Source organism: Catharus ustulatus, chromosome 1, assembly GCF_009819885.2.
Source record: "Catharus ustulatus isolate bCatUst1 chromosome 1, bCatUst1.pri.v2, whole genome shotgun sequence".
Classification (NCBI taxonomy): Eukaryota; Metazoa; Chordata; class Aves; order Passeriformes; family Turdidae; genus Catharus; species Catharus ustulatus.
This window is the reverse complement of record NC_046221.1, coordinates 65,871,626-65,892,648: the sequence shown is the minus strand read 5'-3', so window position 1 is coordinate 65,892,648 and position 21,023 is coordinate 65,871,626. Positions and strand designations below refer to the sequence as shown.

General features: G+C 39.1%; 1 protein-coding gene across 1 annotated transcript in view; it reads left to right on the top strand.

The window, feature by feature from the left end:
- The first annotated feature begins 203 nt into the window (after positions 1-203).
- RANBP9 (RAN binding protein 9) overlaps positions 204-21,023 on the top strand; it is a 40,395-nt gene continuing 19,575 nt past the window's right edge. The window contains exons 1-3 of the mRNA XM_033056237.2: positions 204-905; positions 9,193-9,304; positions 19,796-19,848. Coding sequence (XP_032912128.1) covers positions 437-905; positions 9,193-9,304; positions 19,796-19,848 — 634 coding nt within the window. The 5' untranslated portion in view covers positions 204-436. The remainder of the gene's footprint in view (positions 906-9,192; positions 9,305-19,795; positions 19,849-21,023) is intronic.

Genomic DNA, 21,023 nt, shown 5'->3' with positions numbered 1-21,023 from the left:
GGGCCGCGGGCTCAGCTGACGCGGGGGCGCGCGGCGGCGGGGGCGCGCCGGGGGCCGGACGGAGCGTGTGCGCGCCGGGCGCGCCCCCGACGGGAGGAGGGGCCGGGGGCCGAGCCAGCCCCGCCGCCGCGGCGCCCGCTCCCCGCCCGCCTCCCGCTTCCGCCCGGCGCCGCCGCCGCTCTGCCCGCCTCGCCCCCGGCCCCGCCGCGCCCCGCGACGCCCCTCGTTCCCATCGGGCACCTCCACCGGCCGCCGTCATCGCCAACCCTCCCCCACCCTGCCCCCCGTCTTCTTCCGAGACGCTCCGGTTGTGGGGGTGACCCGCGCTCCGCACGGCCCCGGGCCTGCCCGTCGCTCCGCCCCCGGGCCCGTCCGGTGACAGTCGCGACCGCCGCGGGAGGTGGCGGCGGAGGAGCAGGAGGAGGCCGGAGCCGGGATGTCCGGGCAACAGCAGCAGCAGCAACAACAACAGCCTCCGTCGCCGCAGCTCTCCTTAGCGGCGGCCGTTCCCCCGCCGGCGCCGGGGATCCCCTCCGCCGCCGCCAGCCCCGGCCCCGCTCCGGCCGCCGCGCTCCTGCTCCACCCGCCGCCGCCGCCTCCGGCCACCGCGGCGCCGCCGCCACCCGCCGCCAACACGGCCGGCAGCAGCGGGCCCGCGGCCGCGGGGGGCGGCGGTGCCGGCGCCGCGCTGGGCCTGCCGGCGGGGAGCGGCACCAGCGCCCCGGCGCCCTTCCCGCACGGAGACCCGGCCCTGAACGAGCAGGAGAAGGAGCTCAAGCGGCGGCTGAAGAGGCTCTACCCGGCCGTGGACGAGCAGGAGACGCCACTGCCCCGCTCCTGGAGCCCGAAGGACAAATTCAGTTACATCGGCCTCTCGCAGAACAACCTGCGGGTGCACTACAAAGGTGAGGAGGGGCGGCCTGGGCCGCCGCGACACCCCCTGTCCCCCCCGGGGCCGGGGGCTGCCCGACCCCTCCGTCGGGCAGTGGGCACACGAGTAACAATAACAGGAAATAACACACGCTCCTCTCCCTCCTTCTTCCCTGTTTTCCGATCCCCGAAATTTCCCCCCGCAGCGTGGAGATAAGGGGCTTTTTTTCCCTTATTTCAGGTTTATTTTTCTCTCCTTTCCCCTCCCCCCTCCCCGTTTCAGTCGCCGTGCGGGGAAGGGAGGGGGGGGACACACAAGGGGCCGCCCCCGCCTCCTTATGATTCTGGAGTGGGCATTATGTAAACTCCGAGACTTCCTCCGTGGATTCAGGTATCGCCAGGACGTTTGGGTCGGAGGCAGGAGAATAAAGGACGCTCGGCATGACGTGTCCTGTTTATGGTAATGAGCGAAAAAAGAAGTGGCTGCTTTTTTTTTTCTCCTCCCGAGAAGACCAAGGGTTAAATGGAGTTAAGAGCAGCAAGCGTTAAGCTATTGAACACGGAAATGACGGGAGGGGAGAGCACTGAGAAAAACACGGTTTATTTTTAAACTGTGAAAAAAATGACTTTAAAGTCACTGGTAATAGTCTTGCCTAACTATTGCACAGAGTGATTTGAGGGAAGGAACGACCATACGACTTAAATTAATAAAGGTGACTAAAACTTTCTTCTTAGACGTTTCACAGTTAAAGTTACAGATTTTCAAATAAAAGGTAAAAAACAGAGTGTGCTTTTGTATTACAAAATAACATTAGTGAGAGGCGTTAGGAGAAAAACTTGTGTTGATTGTTACGAAATGTCATAAAACCTGGAAACAGAAGCCTACACTCTGACCTGAAAAAACACAGACACATCTGGTGTTCTAGGCCCAAAGTCCTAAAGGAGAAGTGCTGTGGATTCAAAGCCACTTCTGAGTTGACTGTGAAGAACTGGATCTTTTGTCAGTCTGTAGTCAAATGAGCATAGTGGGAGGGGGGAAAAAACAACTGTGCAATTACCCTTTCTCAGAGTTTGCAGTGGAGAAATTCAAGAGAAATCTCGATAAACATGTTACTGTTTAATCGGAGGAGGAAAACGGCAACACAAACACATGGCAGGATTTGGCTGCCATGAAAGGATTAAATGTACTCTGGGAGACTTTTTTTTTTAATAGAGAGGTTTTTATTATTACACACAAAATACTCTGTTAAAAATGCTAAGTTTAATGCACCGTACAAAGATAATAAAGGAGCTTGATGACTATAGAGCAGGTTTCTGGGAGGCACAGAGTGATTTAAGGATGTGTAATTTAATACTCAACTCTGAATTTCCTGGCTTTTGTTCAGTGTTTTATGACCTTGTATTTTTAGAAACATTTTGTATTTTCTGGTGCTTAGTGGTGGTGGGTTGTTTGGTTTTGGGTTTTTTTTTTTTATGATTATAGCTTAGTGGCTATCAAGTCCTTCTGCTGGTTTGTTTTGCCTTGGCCAGCTTCTTTTTCTCATGAGCTGGAATTTAGAGGTCGAACCTTTCTGATCTCTCAGTGTTATTGCAGAAATATATTTTCAAGCTTTTCTTGTGCTATCCCTATTTTTCCTCACTTATCTGCTTTTGCCATGGTGTTAAGGAAAATCATTACCTCAAAGAAATTACAGGAGTCATAAAGCACAGTTAGTAGGTTATAACAATGAAATACCTTTACTCTAGCTCTTAAATAATGATAAGTGCTGAAGGTTGAAGAGTTCCTAGGTTAGCCCAGAGGACTCTGAAAAGGAGAGGTGCCAATATAACATGTCTGTGCTTTTCTTTTTCCTAAGTGCGGATGGGAGTAAATGACTCCTTAAGTGGCCCATCTTTTCTTCTGGGTAATTTAATAAAGGTGGCTGTTAGGACAATTCCATATTTGTGTTACCAGCCTGGCACCTGGAGTTGCTAACTGGGCTTAGCAGTGAATGATATCAGAGCATTTCTACCTGAGAACCAGGGGGCAAACGTGCTAAATATCTCCTGTGTTTCTCCCTCCTGGATCCTTCAGCCCTAAGAATACAATAAAAGGGAAGAAAATAAGGAGAGTAAGGGAAGATAGCAAGTAAGAATGTGCTTAGTACTGTGAAATAGTATTTCTACAAATCCGTTCTCAAAGCACTCAGAGTATCTTCTTTTGTAATATTGGTGCTTTCAGTGCTTCTGAAATTACCTAAGTAGTAGTGGAAGCATGTTGGATGTTTTTGTTGAAAGGAAATATGGATTATATATTGACCAGGGATAAGGAAGCATTGTATTCTTGACCAAAATACTCAAGGAAATAGATCTGTCCGAAGAAGCCAGTAACCTAAAGCAATTCTTCCTATTTTCTATTACTGAAGTATAGGTGCCCTGTACACTTAAATTTTCTCTTCTGCCTCTGTAGATTTCTTCCTATAGAACTGTTTTTCTAGAGTAATTTCCTTCTGTTCTGTGACTGATAGGAGGTAGAAAGTGTTAACAAGAGTCTTTGCCTTCACCTTGGATGTGTTTGTGCTATTGAAAAAATGGATGGAGAGGAACAATCAGCGCAAAAGCTTTCGAAGTTATTTCTCATATAGTTAGCTTCATAATTTTAGTGTGTTGATGTATTGAGAGCAATGATATTTTTGTTTCATTGGTTTGTGAGAGGAATAATTTTCCTCTCAATGTAATTTCAGGAGATTCCTTTTGTTTTCTTGCTTACCAGTGGACAAGTTGTATGGAAACATGAAGTGTAGTAGATGTCTCTTTGTACCCGTTGCAGCTGGGATGTTTAGTGCACTGCATTTCTGGACCTGAAGATTTTTACAAGTATCCTAGAGAGTGCTTAAAAATGAAAATTGCCACAAAACCAGGCATTGATCTAGTGACGAAGGTTTAAAAAAAGGCAATATAGTCTAGCATCTGGATAAAAGCTCTTTTAATTTTGTTAAGGTCAACAAAACCCAAGAGTCAGTGCTTTTTTTGTGCTATCTTTCAGAATCACAGTGTTACTTGGAAAGGAAAAATTACATGGGGAGGTGTTTTTGTTTAGTAGATTGGATAGCTTTGTCAAAATCCTGATCTGAAATACACAGGCAATGGCATCTGTGATACTGTAAATATATGAAAGATTATACCTAGAGTATTTGTTTTTCATATGGGCAGACATACATTTTTGTGTTGCTGCCAGTTAGCTGTGCAAGCTGATGGAAAGCTAACACTGTCTTACTACCTGTTGTTTGCAGTGTATTTTTGTAACAGAGACAATGAAAAACTGTATCAGGAAAAAAATTGATGTTGTTTCACTTAATTATAATTTTTACAGCTCTGAGCTGTAGGTAAGTGGTAAAAAAAGCATAAGTGCATGCTGCATATAAAGCAGTTACTGCACAAAATTACATAGCTAGTAAGGCAAGACATCTTTTAAAATATTCCTACATATTTCTAAAATATTCCTACAAGTTTCTAAAATATTTAGAATTAACACATGGGTCCTGTTGAACAACAGAGAATTCATAAATGCTGTATGTGATATGAAAGGTCCACTAGACAGGTTAGGTTTCTAGCAGATAGTGATCTATACTGTGTAGTGTTAGGAGATAAAAACAGACTCAGGGCAGATTTGTAACCATGGGAGAAACTATACACAGAATTAGGTAAACAGACAAAATAATTTGTGATTTTGGAAATCATGGAAACTCCTATAGAAGCTTCACTTAAATTAGTCTTGTGACAGTTGTCCAAAAAAGATGAAAAAAGTTACGCAGTTTTGAGTAAGCTGCCATTGCATGAACTGTGAATGTATCACAGGCCAGGGAATCTTAGCCAGACATTTATTTACAGTGCAGTTGCCTTTGAACTGTCTGTAGTTCAAAACAAAAAACCAAAAATAAACTATTTTTCAGTGCAAACTGTGCATTCCATTTTCTGTTGGAAAACGAAGAGTATTCTATACTATTAGTTCTGTGTTGTCACTCAGTGTTACAAGGATGGTGTCAATATTTCTGGCAGAAAACGCTCAGGGTACATTCAGTACAATTTGTCTGTTTTGGACAACCTTGTAGTTCTGAGATGTCTTGCCTTTTTTTTTTTTTTAACTGGGGAAGAAGTTTGTGTCTTTTGATTTGTTTTTTTTCTTAGAATTATAGAATCATTTAGTTTGCAAAAGAGCTCTAGGAACACTGAGTCCCACCACAAACTCAATACTGCTGAGTCCTCGATGAAACTGTGTCCCCAAGTGCCACATCCACAGGTTTTGTAAATACCTCCAGGGGTGGTGACTCAACCACTTCCCTGGGCAGCCTGTTCCATTCTTGTCTCAGTGAAACTTTCCTAATGAATTCAACAGAAGATTAGGCTTTGATTATTTTATTTTTGGCAGTGTGAGCAAGTCATCGAACCACCTGTTGGAAATAACTGCAGTTCAGCTTATGTAAACTTCATTTAAGGATTTAAACTGGATAAACACGCTTACTTTTGTCTAGGTAGGTGCTCCCTTACACTTCTTTTGGACTATTTGATGTACATGCATTATATACACAGTTTTAGGTTCAGAGATTATCTTTTTTGAAAGCAGAGATGGCTTCTTTGAACATGTTTTTATCTGAGTTAGCTTTTTTCAAGTAAAGTTTAAATTATTTTACTTAAGGAGTAGTGATACTGCTTGTACTAAAAATCATTAGTATAAATGCTTAAAAAATGAAGTAAAACATGTCAACTCATGATTGTCAAACACTTCTAACGAAAGCCCAAGTGAAAACAGTTCTAGTAATTGAACTTACCTGTGATCTGGTTTACAGTGTAAAATTCAACATTCGTGGTAGTGTTTTCCCTTCTCTGCCCCCAGTGCATCTGTTTGCAGAGTTCTCTTTTTAATGCTGAAAATCTTTAGTGTTAAATATTGCGTACACTTCAAAAGTGTTCTTTTACATACTTAACCTATAGCTTGTGACTGTGAAAGGAGTCTGTTTTGAGGAAACACTGGGCAGTATCTGTGTGATCTACTTCAGATGTTTGGAACCTCTGATTCTGAAGTTCAGATTTGGGTATCTTTTTTATTCACAAACAAGGAAGTGAGGATTCAGGTTACCAAAGAATGTGTCAGCAGTGTAAGACATCAAGCTAATGGACCAAGAGTCACTCAGCTCAAGAGTCCCATTGGTGACAGTGGTCACAATTGCTGAGAAAAAAACTTGAAGAACATGTTGGGCATAAACGGTGTGTGTGTGTTTCCCCTCTCAGCTTCCAGCCATTTTAAGCTGGAGGACATTCTGAACTCAAGGCAGTGTCTCAGTTAAGTGCTGTTCTAGAAGCTTGCCCAGTGTCCTCTTAAACACTAACATCTCTAGTAGCCTTTGGTAAGAAATTTTGCAGTTCAGCTAACTGTTCAGTTAAGAGCCTCTTTCCTGTTTTAAAGCAGGCTGATAAACAACAATCTCATGACCACACGTAATTCAGTGTAGCCTGGTGGTAGTGAAAGACTCAACTACCACATTCAGACAGTGTAGAGATACTCGAAATATGGAAAGTAGTTAACTGGATGATGTTTAGCCTTCTCTTAGACGTATTAATTGTATGTAAGTACAAATAAAAGTGGTATGCTCAAGCAGTAAAAGGGGATTCATAGGAGATTATGTTAAAAGGACAGCAGTTCTAAATTTAGGGTGTCTTCTGTTTTAATGGGATGAAAGTAGTTTTGGGCACTGACTTCCCCAAGCATGTTGCTTCACCACATGAAGTGTTTGGCAATACTGGTAAGGTATCCTGTTACTTCTGCCCCTGTGTTGACCTCTTATTTGCAGTGTGACAGCTGTGTGTGACTGTGTTGTGAACTGGATCAGGGAACTGATCTGCTGCTTAAAAAAATCTGGTAGATTTCTTAAACCCCGATCAGCTAATCAATCTGGTTCCTGGTATGTCCTTGCAAATAAGTGCCTGGATTGGGGAGGAGGTGGGAGAAGGGGAGTTTCAGGGAGAGATGCTAAGAATACCTTAAATAGCTATTGTTTCCAAACACTCAGATTGTGATTTCACGAAGCTAAGTCTGCTGGGTAATAGATTTACATTTTCAGTAATATTTGGCTGGTTCCTACTGCTTTAGTCTTTTCTATGTGGAAGACTTTCCCTAATAAGGAGAATGACTCAGACTGAAACTACACAGATTGTCAAGTGCATAGAGTAACCAAGGGAACTTCTTTACAGTCTATTTTAAAGTAAAAACCTAAAGACTTTAAAAAGAAAGTATATTTCCTTCCTCCAGTGCATTGTTTAATCAGACTTCTTTGAACTTGGGAGTTCAGTGTTCTGCCCTTCTGGCTGAAGGATTTCTACATACTTAGGCATAATAATCTGTAATAGCTAAAGAGTGATCTATCAGCATTTGAAAAACCCATGGAAGCTCTAAGATTATGTACTTGGTTATTATGCTTGTTGTCACAGCCTGAGGAAATAACTTAAAAGTAGTGAGCAATAAAACATATTGTGTATGGAGGAGTAAATTACTGTTTTTCCTCATGTGATAAATCAGAAATCAACATGCAAAAAGTAGGCAGCAAGCTTAACATTGTCAAATCTGTGATGGAAGGATCTCTATACAAAACATTTAGTAGTACTAGCAACACACTGAAGCAAGCAGTGTATTTGCACTCAGAAAAATAAGGTGGTTGGCCAATTGTCTTTAGGTAGTAGCACACTGGGGTGAGCCATTAACATCAGAGAAAACATGGTAGGTTAAACCTAATGTCAGTGGGTGAAGAATTTGTGATGTGCTAGTAAAGTTTTGATTGCTGGTACGGCCGTGGCGAGAATTCTCCCTGGCTGAGCACATGCCATTGGTTAGGAGCTGGTGGGTGCTGGCTCTACAGGCTGATAAGCACTGACAGTTCTACGAACATTTGCACAAGGGAGCACTGTGCTCAGAGGCTCTGTACAGGTCAGTCCCTGATCCTCTGCCCTTACAGGTTTTGTACTGTGGGCCAGCTGGGCCTGATCTTTCTGCCTGCCTACGCTGTCATTCTCCTGCAGTTTATTCTTTGTTGTGTGACCTGACTTGCTGCACCTGAGACATGATTAATCTGAGCCTGAGCAGTAATGTGCCAGTGTTAATGCCCCTGAAAGAAGTGTGTTTGGTTGTGAGATTTTTGCATATGCAGATCAATTGCAATGCAGGTGCAGTAGGCCTCCCTGTCTGGACTGGAAATGACAGCTGGAGTGCTGCAGCACAAGTAATTTGTACAGCACACTCAGGCAGCTCCTTTTGTCATATTACAGATCCACATGAAGAGTAGGCATGGGTTCTGTGTGAATTATTCTTCTGGCAATGACAGTCTGTTCCTGGTTTCCATCTTACTGAATTACCTTACTCCTTGCCACAACCCAGTATACTTTCCATCGTGTTTGTTAAATCTTTTCGAGCTATATCCAGTGGCCCCATGCATGACTGCCACACAAAAGTTGAGGAATTTGGGTGTACCTGGGAGACACCGTGGCTTGCTTGAGCAGGTTGTTGCTAAAACAAGTCACCTGGGCAAAAGCCTGCTTCCAGGTTGCCTTTGGAAAGGGCTGCGAAGAGGATGACACATTCAGAAGGTTAGTCTTAGTGGAGTGCATGTGGCTTTTGGATTTAGATTGAAAATCCTGAGAGTAGATAAGAGCTGAAATTGGGCATTATTGTGGCAGAGCTAATGTATAGTGAGCCTAATAATAAAAAGGAGTAGGAGCTGCATGAGCTCAGTTGCTGGCTGTAAGGCTTAATGCTGTCCTGAAACAGTGTTCAGAATGTGGATATTAATTATGAGTAGTACATTCTGTATAATGACTGATGTTTTTTCTGGAGGACATTAGAATTGAAGTGTCTTCAGTAACTTGTGGATTCAGAAGTACTAAGCACTAGATAAAACTCTTATGTCATGTTTTCAGTCTATAAAAATGAATAATCCCTGTGCATTTGAGAAATCGTACAGTTCTATCAAACACAGGTGGCCTTTTGTCAATTGTGTTACTTAGAATGGTGAAACTTTTTCCTGGTTTCCCTTCAAATAATTGTAGGACCTTTTTGGATTACTATATCCAGGACTTCTTTTAGCATCCTTAGTTGCAATACAGTTGCTTACAATGCAAATGTAATGTTAAAACAAAATACTCCAGTATAAAAATCAGTTTGATTAGAATATTGTATGTTGTTTGCTCATTGCATAAGCCTTTTGTTTTGAGTAGTTGGAATGCATACCTTGGAGTCACCTTCTGCAGTTAACTAAAATATGTTTTTTGTGTGTTTTGAATGCTCTTGTTTTTCAGGTCATGGAAAAACTCCAAAAGATGCTGCTTCTGTTCGAGCTACACATCCTATACCTGCAGCCTGTGGCATATACTATTTCGAAGTTAAAATTGTCAGTAAGGGAAGAGATGGGTAAGCAGAGTGCATTATTATTTTATTATTCCTTGAAATACTGCCTCACATAATCTTTCAGTGAATAGATTTCTTTGGTATCAAAACTTATTTTCATATTTTACCACTTTATATAGCTTGATTCCTTATTCTTGAGGAGTTGCACTCTTATATCTGATTCTTTTAAGTGAGTTGATTGTGCTATTTATTGTCCACAGATCAGTGTACACAATAAATACCAAAACATCATCTCATTTTTTCTTGACAAAAGAGTTAGGATTTGAGTAACCAGTTTTACCCTGCTGTTAGCTTTAAAGGTGTTTGGCTTTGGCTATATGGATTTACAGACTTTAATGTAATTTTTAGGGTGTGTAGCCAATCAGCTTATTTCCTCAGTGTGATCTTTTCATGGATGTCATACCAATTTTGAAACAGAAAGTTGTTATTAAGGGTGGCTGTTGATGAACAGTAATAAGAACAAAGGGGAATATTCTGAATACGTGCCTGAGAATTTGTCACCCAATGGAAAGAACAAGAATTGATGAGTAAGAAGCTGCTGCTTCCCATAATCCATCTGAATTATGAATCTGTTGAAGCACTAGTGATACATGCTTTTAAGTCTACTGAGGCAGATAGAATCTCACCTGGGAAAGTCTTGAAGTGCTAATGAAATCTTTGCTAGAGCACTCTAATTCCTTTTCATCTTTCACTGCTTTTGGTAGAGGATGTGTGTTAATTCTGGTACACTGTATGACTGCTTTCTAATGTGCTGTAGTACATTCTCTGGTTCTGCTTCAAGGTTCTAGTCAGGACTGACTGTCCCTGTTCCAGGTACTGTACAAGCACGTTGTAGGTGCTTATTCTCTGTTGTGAAAACAAATCTTGAGAGAAAAGAATTATGGATGAAATTAGTACCTCACTCTTTTCTTTGTCTTGCTGCAGTTTGTTTCTTTCATTTTCCCAGAGTCTGTAAGCCTTCTGTAAGTCAGAAACAGTATTCAAACTTGTTTTCCTTATAGTATTGTGTGGTGATATTTTGAAAGAATAGCTTCTCAGTAGAGCTGCAGCTTTGTAGGGACATTTTTGAGTTTCTTGGTTTTTTCGTTTTGAGGTCTTTTTTATTTTAGGAACATTTTTTAAAAAATGCTGCTGCTGCTGTGGGTTAAGGAGAGGTTCTTACTGTGACTTGCTAGTGGTGTGTCTCTTCTTGAAATAGGTTTCTGCCTACTTACTTTGGAAGGTACCTTTTTGAAGTGATGGATTTCAAAGTGTCCACATATGTGGGTGTGCCATTTTACATTTTACATTCTAACACTTCCCCTTGGATACTTTGTGTTGGATTTTCGTAATTTCAAATTCAGTAGACCACTCAATCCTGAAAAAGAGGGAAAACATCAGTGGTAAGTTTTTCAAGGCTTTGTATTTAAATGGTTACTCATGAGACATAGCTGCACCTTGTAAAGTTGCCTGCTGAGATGGCATAAAAAATTGAGGGGTACTTTTTGCAGTTATTATTGCCTCATCCTTGCTTCAGCCTTGTGACCTTCATTTAGTGTCACTTTATGAAACATTAGCCGTGTAATGAGCTGAGATGTTAATTTTTATCATTGTATAAGATAGTATGGTAGCTGGGAAATACTGTGCACATAGCTAAAGCCAAATGTAGTTTGGCTGATACAGACCAGGAGTCAACATGTGGGATCTCACTGCATGTTAAATGTTTATCTCTGGACCCTGTTCTCAGGTCCAGGAGGTCTTTGATAATATGCAGGATTATTCTCTTATAGTTCAGTGTTATCTTGCATTCAAACTACTAAATTTTTCCGTAATAAGTTAGCTGGGGAATTTAATGCAGGGAGATAGAAGCCAGTTTGTGTCTGTTTGGATTTATTAGTTCTTTTTCATTGCCTGTTGTGTTTCACCTAGCTTGCTCCAGGTACATTGTTACCTTTTTTTTTTTCATCATCTAGTAATGGGATCAGAGTCCAGGAGGACCATGTGTGTAGAAGACCATCATTTAACTAATAGGGTCAATTAACTAAAATACCTTACTTGCAAAATCCTGTGTTCTCAAGGTCTAAGCCTAGCTGTGAAGCAGTAGAGCTGCATTTTATAGTGCTGTTTAAAGTAAATCCTAGACTACCCAAGGCAACTGAGATATCTATCTGTAAGCTGAAGTACAGCTTCCACTTTTCATAAATGTCAGTGGATAATTTAGTGGTGTTTGTTTGGAGTTCCCTTTGGTAGTAGCCTTTACTACTTCTATTTATTTTTTTTAATAAACTCAGCTTAAAGTACTTGCTCCATGTACTGTATTAAAGGGGTATGTCTAACAGCATTCTTGCTTGTTTGCTCTACTTAGCATGACTTGCCTGAAATAATAAAAAAACCCTTTACTAAAAACCTGCTGTAGGAGATCCATTTTTCATGCTACTGTAGCACTTGAAAGTGCTGCTCCTGGAATCTAATCTTGCATATCTGAAAGTAGCAGGGCAAAAATTACTCTTCTCTGAAGAAACACATCTTCTTTTTGTTTAGGGTGTAGAAATAGTATGACTTCTTGTGACTGTCTGTGTTTGAGCACAGCATTGGTTTTGTCACTCTAATGACCTAGGTAATTAAATTCTTTAACATCTCTGTGGGTAACTGGCTTAAATAGAAATTTGAATGTGTGTAATATGTTAATTTTGCAGAAGTTTGTGACCAACTTGGAGAGCATTATGAACTCACTGAAGAAAGTGTGAAAAAAACCAGGTTTTCTAGGAAGGAGGAACTGGGTATGGAAATTGGTGTTGCAGAGCAGATGAACAGTGAAGTTGCTTTTTGATACCTCCATGTGGTGCGATAGGGACAGTAACTGATGATATTGGATGGGAAAAGGGAAAGTGAGAATTAAGTTGAGTGAAAGTAGTAAGGTTGAAATACCATTCAAACAAGATCTGTCTTGGTATTTGTAGAGTGTTTGACAAAAGAAGTCTTAATGTGCTGCTACAGTATAGATACGTGAAATAATTATCCTAGATATTTTTGAATTCTTGCTGAAAGTTCTAACCAACTGTCATATTGCTTTGTAAATATTTCCTGTTCTTTATTTCTTCAATTTTCTTTCTTAGTTGTCTAGTGTAGCCTAAGGGCTTCTATTTATATATATTCTCCTTTTATCCTCTCTTTTGCTTTGCTTTGTTTGGCTCGTGTGGAACATTGTGGACGGTTATGTGAGCGATTGGAGACAGTAACAGTAGAAGGGTAATGGGTGTATGGGGAGCAGTACCAAGGTGATGATTAGAAAGCATGGTAGGAAGGGGACTATTAACTAACAGTAAGTTATGTCTGCATCTCTGTTGAAATGTCCACTTAACTTAAAAATAAATAAAAAAATTGACCATGAGAAGAAACGTTCCATGAACACTCATTGAGTTCATGTCCCTTTTCCTGGTTTGTGACTGTTTGTGTCAGCTTCATGGTAAACCTGATTGGATAACTCATTTTCCAAAAGCTGACCTCCAGAGTGAGTTAATTTCATTCAGTTTTGTTCCCTAGTATGGCTGTTTATATCATTTCATGAGTAGCGACAGCAAAAGAGGGTGAAACTATGAGCAGAAAGCAGAATCTGTAACAAGGGGACTGGGGGTGCTACTTTTGGTTATGGTACAAGCTTACACCCTTCAATTTTAGTTTAAATACAGCCTTTTGGCTTTTTTAATCTTTCACCAAGAGAGACCTGTTTCTTTCCCAGGGAAAGTGAACTTCTGGGAAGAATACTTTTATCCTTGATTTGTAAATATAATTAATTAGAATGAGCAAATGATAGTAATGCCATATACTTCTAGACTGCCTTAAGTGCTTTTAGAGCAGCTAAAAGCTGCATAAAAATTTTGCATTTTAAGCATAAAATGCAAAATCATACAAACACAGACAGTTTGGATTGAAAGGGACCTTAAAGATCATCCAGTTCCAACCACACCACCAAGGGCAGGGACACCTTCCACTAGACCAGGCTGCTCAACACTCCATCCAGCCTGGCCTGGAACACTTCAGATTTTTTTTATTTTTTTTTTTAAAGAAGAATGAAAACAAGGATTGGGAGTGGTAAGCCATTCAGAAGAATCAGTGAAAACTAAGTTTAGAAAGGCTGTATTCTTTTAGCAGATAGCACTGAGCTTACAGTTCTGTGAGCAGGGTTGTTTAGTCTGTGGGGTGGTGGTGCTGATGCAGATCATGGTGAGGCTTCATAGCACATGTATAAGTTCTTCTAAATGTTATACACCAAAATAAAATGTAAATACATGCAAGTAATGAGTATGTTTTTGGTGAAACAGTGTCAATAAGGCTTTAAATGTTTGTTACACTATGGCTGGTTTTTAACACTGGATATACAATCAGTCGTCTGTTGTTTTGGCAGTATCTTGTATAGTATGTGTTGTGTATGTGATGAAGTAGGTGGTGAAGTAAAAAAGGAAAAACTACCCAAAACAAAAAAACCATGAGTATTAAGTTTGAGTTTTTATGACACCTATGCCTGTAGTGGAGACTGAACTGTTTTAGAGTGCTTGAGTCATGTTTGTTGTCTTCTAGAGAATGTATGTGTAGCTCTTCAAACACAAACTACACTTTTTTATTACAAGTTGTTTGTGTTGAAGTAAGTTGGCTTTTCCTTTAATATCAGTATACCTTTTCTTGCTCAACAGAAGCACAAACCAATAAGCAAAGTATATAACATTGTCAGTTGCTGGTTGGTTTGTATTTGTTTTGTACATTACTAATGTATTCTGAAAATTTTATGCAGTCCTAAGACCTATTTTTATAGTTTTAATATGTCTTCAGCAGCAATTTGTTACAAGAACAGGCAACATGAAAAGCAACATGCAAAATTTCTCTCAGTCTCTATTTACATATAAGTAGGCCTTGCAGCGTTATTAGCAGAGTACTTGTGTGTAGAGTAGAATCTGATAAGGTCTGAAGTATCCTTCTTTCATTAGTGTCTTCATTTGAATTGTAGCAGCTGCAAGAAGAGATCAGGTCATGAATCAGCAAGTGTATCTTTTCTTAAACTGTAGCAGTAATTAATTTTTACCTGAGTGTATGGGACCAGACATTGACAGAAATGAACATTAACTAAATGTGTAGTAAGATTGTTTGAGGTTTATGTTTAACTGGTCCAAAATATTTGAACTGTGACAAAAGTTTTCTTTCTTTGCTGGTGTATCCTAGAAATTAAAAATTGTAATTTAAAGAGTCAATAGAATATATTTAATTTCTTGGTCTTAGCTTCTTGAAAAATCTTTTACTTCTTTCTTCTGAAGTTCATTAATATAAATGTAGTATATAGATGATAACTTTACTGTAGCCTACACTTACATTGATATTTTCTTTGCAATTATTCTTTTCTGACAGTATGGTCCCTAAAAAGACTCTTGTGCTTGGGGACGGGTGTCACAAGATGAAATGGTGAAACCTCAAAGTGGGAGGAATGTCAGTAAATGAGAATCCTTCTAGAAACATTAGAGCAAACACAAGCAAAATGTTACAGGAGTAACAGTTTTGAGCACTATGCAAAATGACTGCTTGATTTATTTTTGGTTTTTCTTCTCTATGGGGAACTGCATTAATCTGAAACCTGGATTTATCATGTTCAAAATACTGTTTCCTTGGAAATACTCCATAAAATTAAACTTGTTTTCAATTTTAAATGAAAGACTCAAACTGTCTATGGCATATTTTGAAACATTTAAATAGATTAACATCTCATTTCTTATTGTGACTGTGCAGACAATAAGGATCTTGAATTGGCACATTTCTACAAAATTTTAATGCAGAGTAACTATATTAAAGATAAATGTAGGTACCTTTTTAATGTGCTTTACTTCTGGCCTCGTAATGTCAGCAAAGGCAGTGTAGAAAACTATAGGAGAACTTTATTCAAACTTTTTATGTCATTGCAGGTGAGTTGGGAGGGCGATATAGGAGTTCATTGAGTCTTTAAATTCCTTCAGATGATGCAGTCTTTTCTTTGTCCTCTTTCCAAGATACAAACAAAATGATAAAACAAACTGTACCTGTTATATAACTTACATTTTTTTCAGTGTTACTTCTAATTTCCTTAATAATAAAGACATTCAAAACATTAGGGTGTTTTCAGTTGCCTTATTTATGGCTGTAAACATCTGTGAGTGCTTTGTCTTAGGTTCCCTACAGATATTATAGTAACTTAGGTTTTAACACTGTATGGTTGAAGTTGCTTCCTTTAAATGTATAGAATGTAGGGAATAAGGTACCACATTGATTACTTACCTTCTGCAACATCAAAAGAGTTGCTTTTTGAAGCATTGTGTAGCAGTTCCCCAGGTTATAATGTACATAGGCACATGTAGCATGTGTAGGCACAATGGAAGTCTGAAGGAATTTGACTCTTTGCTGATAGCAGGTGAAATTTTTGTAGTAGGGAGGCTATTACATACTAGTATGTAAATATCTGCTAAATTATTTTAGTTGTCTTTAAAAATACAGCATGGATTTTTTTAATTTTTTTTTTTACTAGAGAAGTGATTATTTAATACTTGAATTTATCTTCAACCTTTCTGAGGCATCTGTGGTTTGGTATAGTTTTTGAGATTCCTCTTTAGGGAGTGAGCAGGATAGGATATAAGTAATCTGAGTCCTGATCTTTATCAATTTACATATTGAAAGATCTTCCATATATGTTCAACATAAGGGCTACAAGATCGAATGGAACAGTTCCAAATAAAAATCAGAGTTGTTTCTTTCTGGGTTTTTAAAATGTCTCGATCTTTTAGCCTCTGCACTTCTGTACCATTTCTTGCTGCTGTTTTTTCCTTCTATTTGACTCTGACTGTTTTTATTTCTCACAATTAGTCTATTCAGGCATCCAAGTAGAAACTTTAGGCTACAACAAAAATGTAAATTTAGTCTTTGGCTTGCAAGATACTTGAGGAGAAAATAGTTATTGTGAGCTTTCTGCTTCTTAAACATTTCTCTGCTGAGAAACCTAGGCTTTTTAGTATGTGTGACAGGAAAAAGATAGGTATCATAGTGCCTTTTTCTTTTTTTGACATTTTCTCTTTTGCTTTGTGGGAAAAAAATTGAATCTTCAGTGAATTTTAAATTCTGTAGTTTTGTAGTGTTCCTAAAGTTTCTGTATGACTTGTGAAATGTAAACTAGAAAGTGTACTGAGACACTGAAATGGTAACCTATATCTTAATTGAACTGGACTGGAACAAGAATAAATACAATTTGAAGTGAAAAACCAAGACTTTGTAAAATACACTTGCTTTCTTGGTCCTTAATACCAATTTGGCTGCACTTTAAATTGTTTTCCAGCTATAGTCTGTTATTTCAGTCTCTCATGGGTTGATTTCATGTCTTCTATGAGTGGTTGTTTGTTATTTTATGAGCTCTTGTAGGAGTTGAGCATGTTAATGAGGTGATGAGTAGCAGCCAGTGGGACTGAAATTGCTCAGAAAGAGGGGCTGCTTAATAAAACAGGCACCAGACCACTTTGTACCATTTGCCTGGATAAATGATCTTCCCACTGCAGCATCCAGGGTGTGTCTGGGTAGGAGGCTGAGGTGGTGGGACAGTCCTCAAGTACTTGAGGGAGGCAGCATCAGAACTACACCTTTGTTCACCCTCTCTGGTCTCTGAAGCCATGCTGTGTCAGGTCCATTTTTGGAAGGTGCTACAGGAGGGACTGAGGGTGCTGCTTCGTGGTGCTGACACCTCCACTTCTCAAGGACAGCTCTTATGGCCTGACATAGCTACACACAGGAAGAGCAGGTTCACTTTGGTCTCCTAGACCAAACCTATTAATGTGACAGGACAACAAGAAGTGTGTCATGAGCTGACTTAGCACATGGTGAGCCTGCATTTACCTGGGCTGCTGCTTGTGTTGCCCATCATCTTTGTCATAGACTAAGGGAGGAAAACTTAAATATGTAGCTCTGCCAGTTTTCTTCTCCTGATTTAGATGTACATGAAATGTGAACCTGAAGCAGCAAACAGGATGACAGTGTATGTACTTCCTTCCACTGAAGCAAGTCTTTTTGCAGACCCTGACTCTTGAACTAAACAAAGGTTAAGTGTCTTAAAAAACCAAACAAAAATATTGATTGGAGTCTGTGAAGATTGCAGGTGTGAGGTAAGAAAGTTACATGTAGTGGTTTGGCATAAATACAACTCTTGTTAATAAATTTTAGAGCATTTAAAGCCTGTTTGTCATGGTACTATTTTCCGCCTCAATTTATAGTGTATGGATCTAGTTGAACATGAGATTATCTATCTATCAACTATAAAAAATAATAAATTAGTTTAATTGATGAGCCTTTAATTTCACTCATTTCAAACCATAAGTTGCAGACATTCCTTTTCCCTTGGGAAAGATGTCTATAGTAAATGTATTCATTATTTGGAATGTTTTTAGCTAGCTTCAGTTTCTATTAGTAGCAAGACACCTTCACAAAATGGTGTTAACATTTTGAGTAGTTGTAAGTGAATCCCAGGGAAAAATATATATTTTTGACTATCAGTCTTCTTCCTGGGATGGTGTTAGTGCCTAGTGCTTTCCAGTCATTACCAGTGGGTAAAGATTCCTTGTTCACAGCTGTATTAAACACAGTGTGTCTGTGTTTACAGCTGTTACTGAGGAGGCTTGGAAGTTAGGATGTCTGAGGAAGAAAACAGTGGTGATAACAAAATGTTGCCTAGACAATGCTAATCTATCTGAATATTTTACATTTTTGTATAACCTTAGTCTTGTTACTGTAAAAAACACTGAAACAAAACCTTGATTGCATTTTTAAAGACTCACATTCAAAGGCTTTTTGCAGTCAATGAAGTTCGAGTTACCTAAATTTGTTTTTAAAAGTAAACATCCTTTCTTTAATGAACAAGAGATTTTCAGTCTTTACGTGAGTATCCTTCATGTGTTAGACCCCAGACTATGCTAATAACAATTTTGCCTTTATTATTTAGGACAAAATTAAGGGGTTTCCACTTGTTGCTTTCTTTTATAATTGTTTTGTTCAATCTGCTGCTGCAGTGGTGCCTCAGTAATGTATTCAGCAATGCAGCAAAGACTGATCCTTTTGTTTGTTGCCCTTTGCTTCAGCTCTTCAGTATTTTTAAATGTAATATCTGCTATATACGGTTCTGAGGTTCCATTTCATGCTGGTATGTTTGAGCAAGAGGAAGATGATATTATACATTAAAAATTGTCAGAGGAGGGCTTTGTAAGTATCAAATGTAGAATCAGGTAAGATAACTGTTGGAAGCGATCCATAGAAAAAGCAGAAACCCCCGTCCACAATTAAGCATATCACTTCTGAGATGTCCAGCTCAGTTTCATTCTGTGTCAAAAGCATTTTAAATAGCAGATTAACCTGCACTTCCAAGTGCAATAGTTGCTAAAAATTTGATTTTATGAGATGGGAATGCAAAGGTCGTGTTTGTTGACATAAACTGTTTTTAGATAGCCACAAGTGGATGTTTTGTTTTCATCCAGTTTATTATTTCATAGCAAATTCTTCTTAACTGATGTGAACTAGTGTCCAAATACGTTGAATTATTTGATAACTAGGAAATGTAGGTTTAGGTGATTTTTGGATACTTGCTTTAGTTGTTGGAGAGAAGTTGCTTTATTTTGGGCAAGGGACAATGGTGAAAGCCTAGCTTTTTATTTTGCAGTTTCTCTTTTTATATTCCTGTTGTCTTGGTAATGGCATTAGTTTTGCTTAAGAAACAAACCAAAATTGATTCTGCTAACTTCTAATAATGTTATGTAGGAAAATCTTCATTTCTGCTTTCCAGTATTTGCTATTGTTAACAATTGTACTGGATACTGTACTTTATTAAAACCACCTTTTTGTAAGGCTGCCTTTTGGACTTTTTTTTTCAGATTTCTGGTTAGTATAGTACAAATATTTTACCCTCTTTAGTTTGCCATTGAACTGCAAACAGCTAAGTGCCATTGCTGGTAAATTTCTCAAGTTAACATTCTACTCTACAATCCAGGCCTTTAATGTTTCAGTGTGATCTTTTCGTAAGTGCTGTACAAGGATGCCTTTGGCTGCTAAAGTAACGCAGTGTTGCATGTATTTTACAAAATTATTCATTCCAGTTTGTCTGCAAAACATCATTAGGTATCTTGAAGATGATGAAATTGATATGTGTATGGATGTACCCCTACTTCCAAAATAAGTGGTGACCTTTGGCTTCCTTTGTTCATGCTTTAAACATTTTAGCTAATACATTATTTTTCATCAACAACCCAGGATGCCAAAAAGAAAAGAAAGTTGTCCTTACCTCCTGTGGAGACAGGATCTGTGCATATTAAACCATATATGCTGGGAATCCCTAGTTCTTATACCACTATTAAATGACCTGTCAGTAGCTTAATTGGTAGATGATTAGTCAGCATAGTGTTTCTTGGCAATGTTCCACATATATATGTATTTTTGTTAGAGACAGATGTATTTCTTTTGTTCTTTCATTTTTAGTTACATGGGAATTGGGCTTTCGGCACAGGGTGTGAACATGAACAGACTACCAGGTATGTTTCAGTTACTTAAAATGTTTTTTCAAATAATATTGGTAACCATTGGTAAGCAATAGAGTGTAGCATGACACCTCTGTGTTGTATCTGTTACTGGAGTTATGTAACTCTTGCTGCTGGAAAGTTCAACTTTTTACTGTACATTTGCTCCTCTACTGCTTCTGTCAGCTCTTATAACATTATGCATAACTTTTTAGCAAACAAATGAATTTTAAAATTTTCATCATGTGTCCTGATAAAATTGAAGCTAGAGATTTCCACGCTCTGTATGCTGGATTTCTAGCAATAAAGATGAGCTACTATGATATAAACTTTCTCATGTCAAATATGAAGGGAACTCTCCTTCTGTCACTTTCTGTACCTTTACCTTTCCAGCCTTCATAGCAAGAGTGTGTAGCCTAGTTTTAAATTTGACTGTTCCATCGACCTGCATGGTCAGGGACGCTGTCTGGTTAACAATGTCTGTAGTATCTCTGAGTAGTACTTAAGAAAGTTTTGTGTGTGTATACATAAAAGACTGGATTTTTAACAGATCTTTAAATGTGTAAAAATATATCCACCCAAAAGCAACTGCCTCACTTCCTTGAAATTATCAAAATATAAAACCATGTTGAATTGACCTTTGAGCATCTACTTTTTCTTGCTTTTACCTTTCTTACCCAAATGCTGTGGTACAGATTCATAAGATGACTGCAAGTCCTCGTTACACTGTGAGCCCACCTAAGGTTGATGAATTATTAGTGGGTGGCATTAAGTTTGAGTATGATTTAGGATGCTATAATTATCAAAGATACTACTAATCAGTGTAACTGCAATAATTTAGGGTTGTCTTTAATTTACTGAGAGGTGCTTAATATGGTACCAGCTGAAGCTAGTGATGATAAAGATTAAGGGTCTAAGTGTAGAAAGTACTTCCAAATTAACCTGCTAGGCAGAAGCTTGACAGAAGAGGTTCAGTATTGAATTGCAGGGAGTGTAGATAGGTATTTATAAAAGAGCACAGACCAAAATTGCTTGCTGTGAATTCCATTGAGTAGTGTAATAGTATGCAACTTCTTAGAGATTCTACAGCTTCTTCACCTACAAAATCAGCACCATATTTGCATGCATAATGATTTGCTCTTGGCTGTGATTTTCACCTGTATTGCTATTTTTTTTCCTTTTATTTAAAA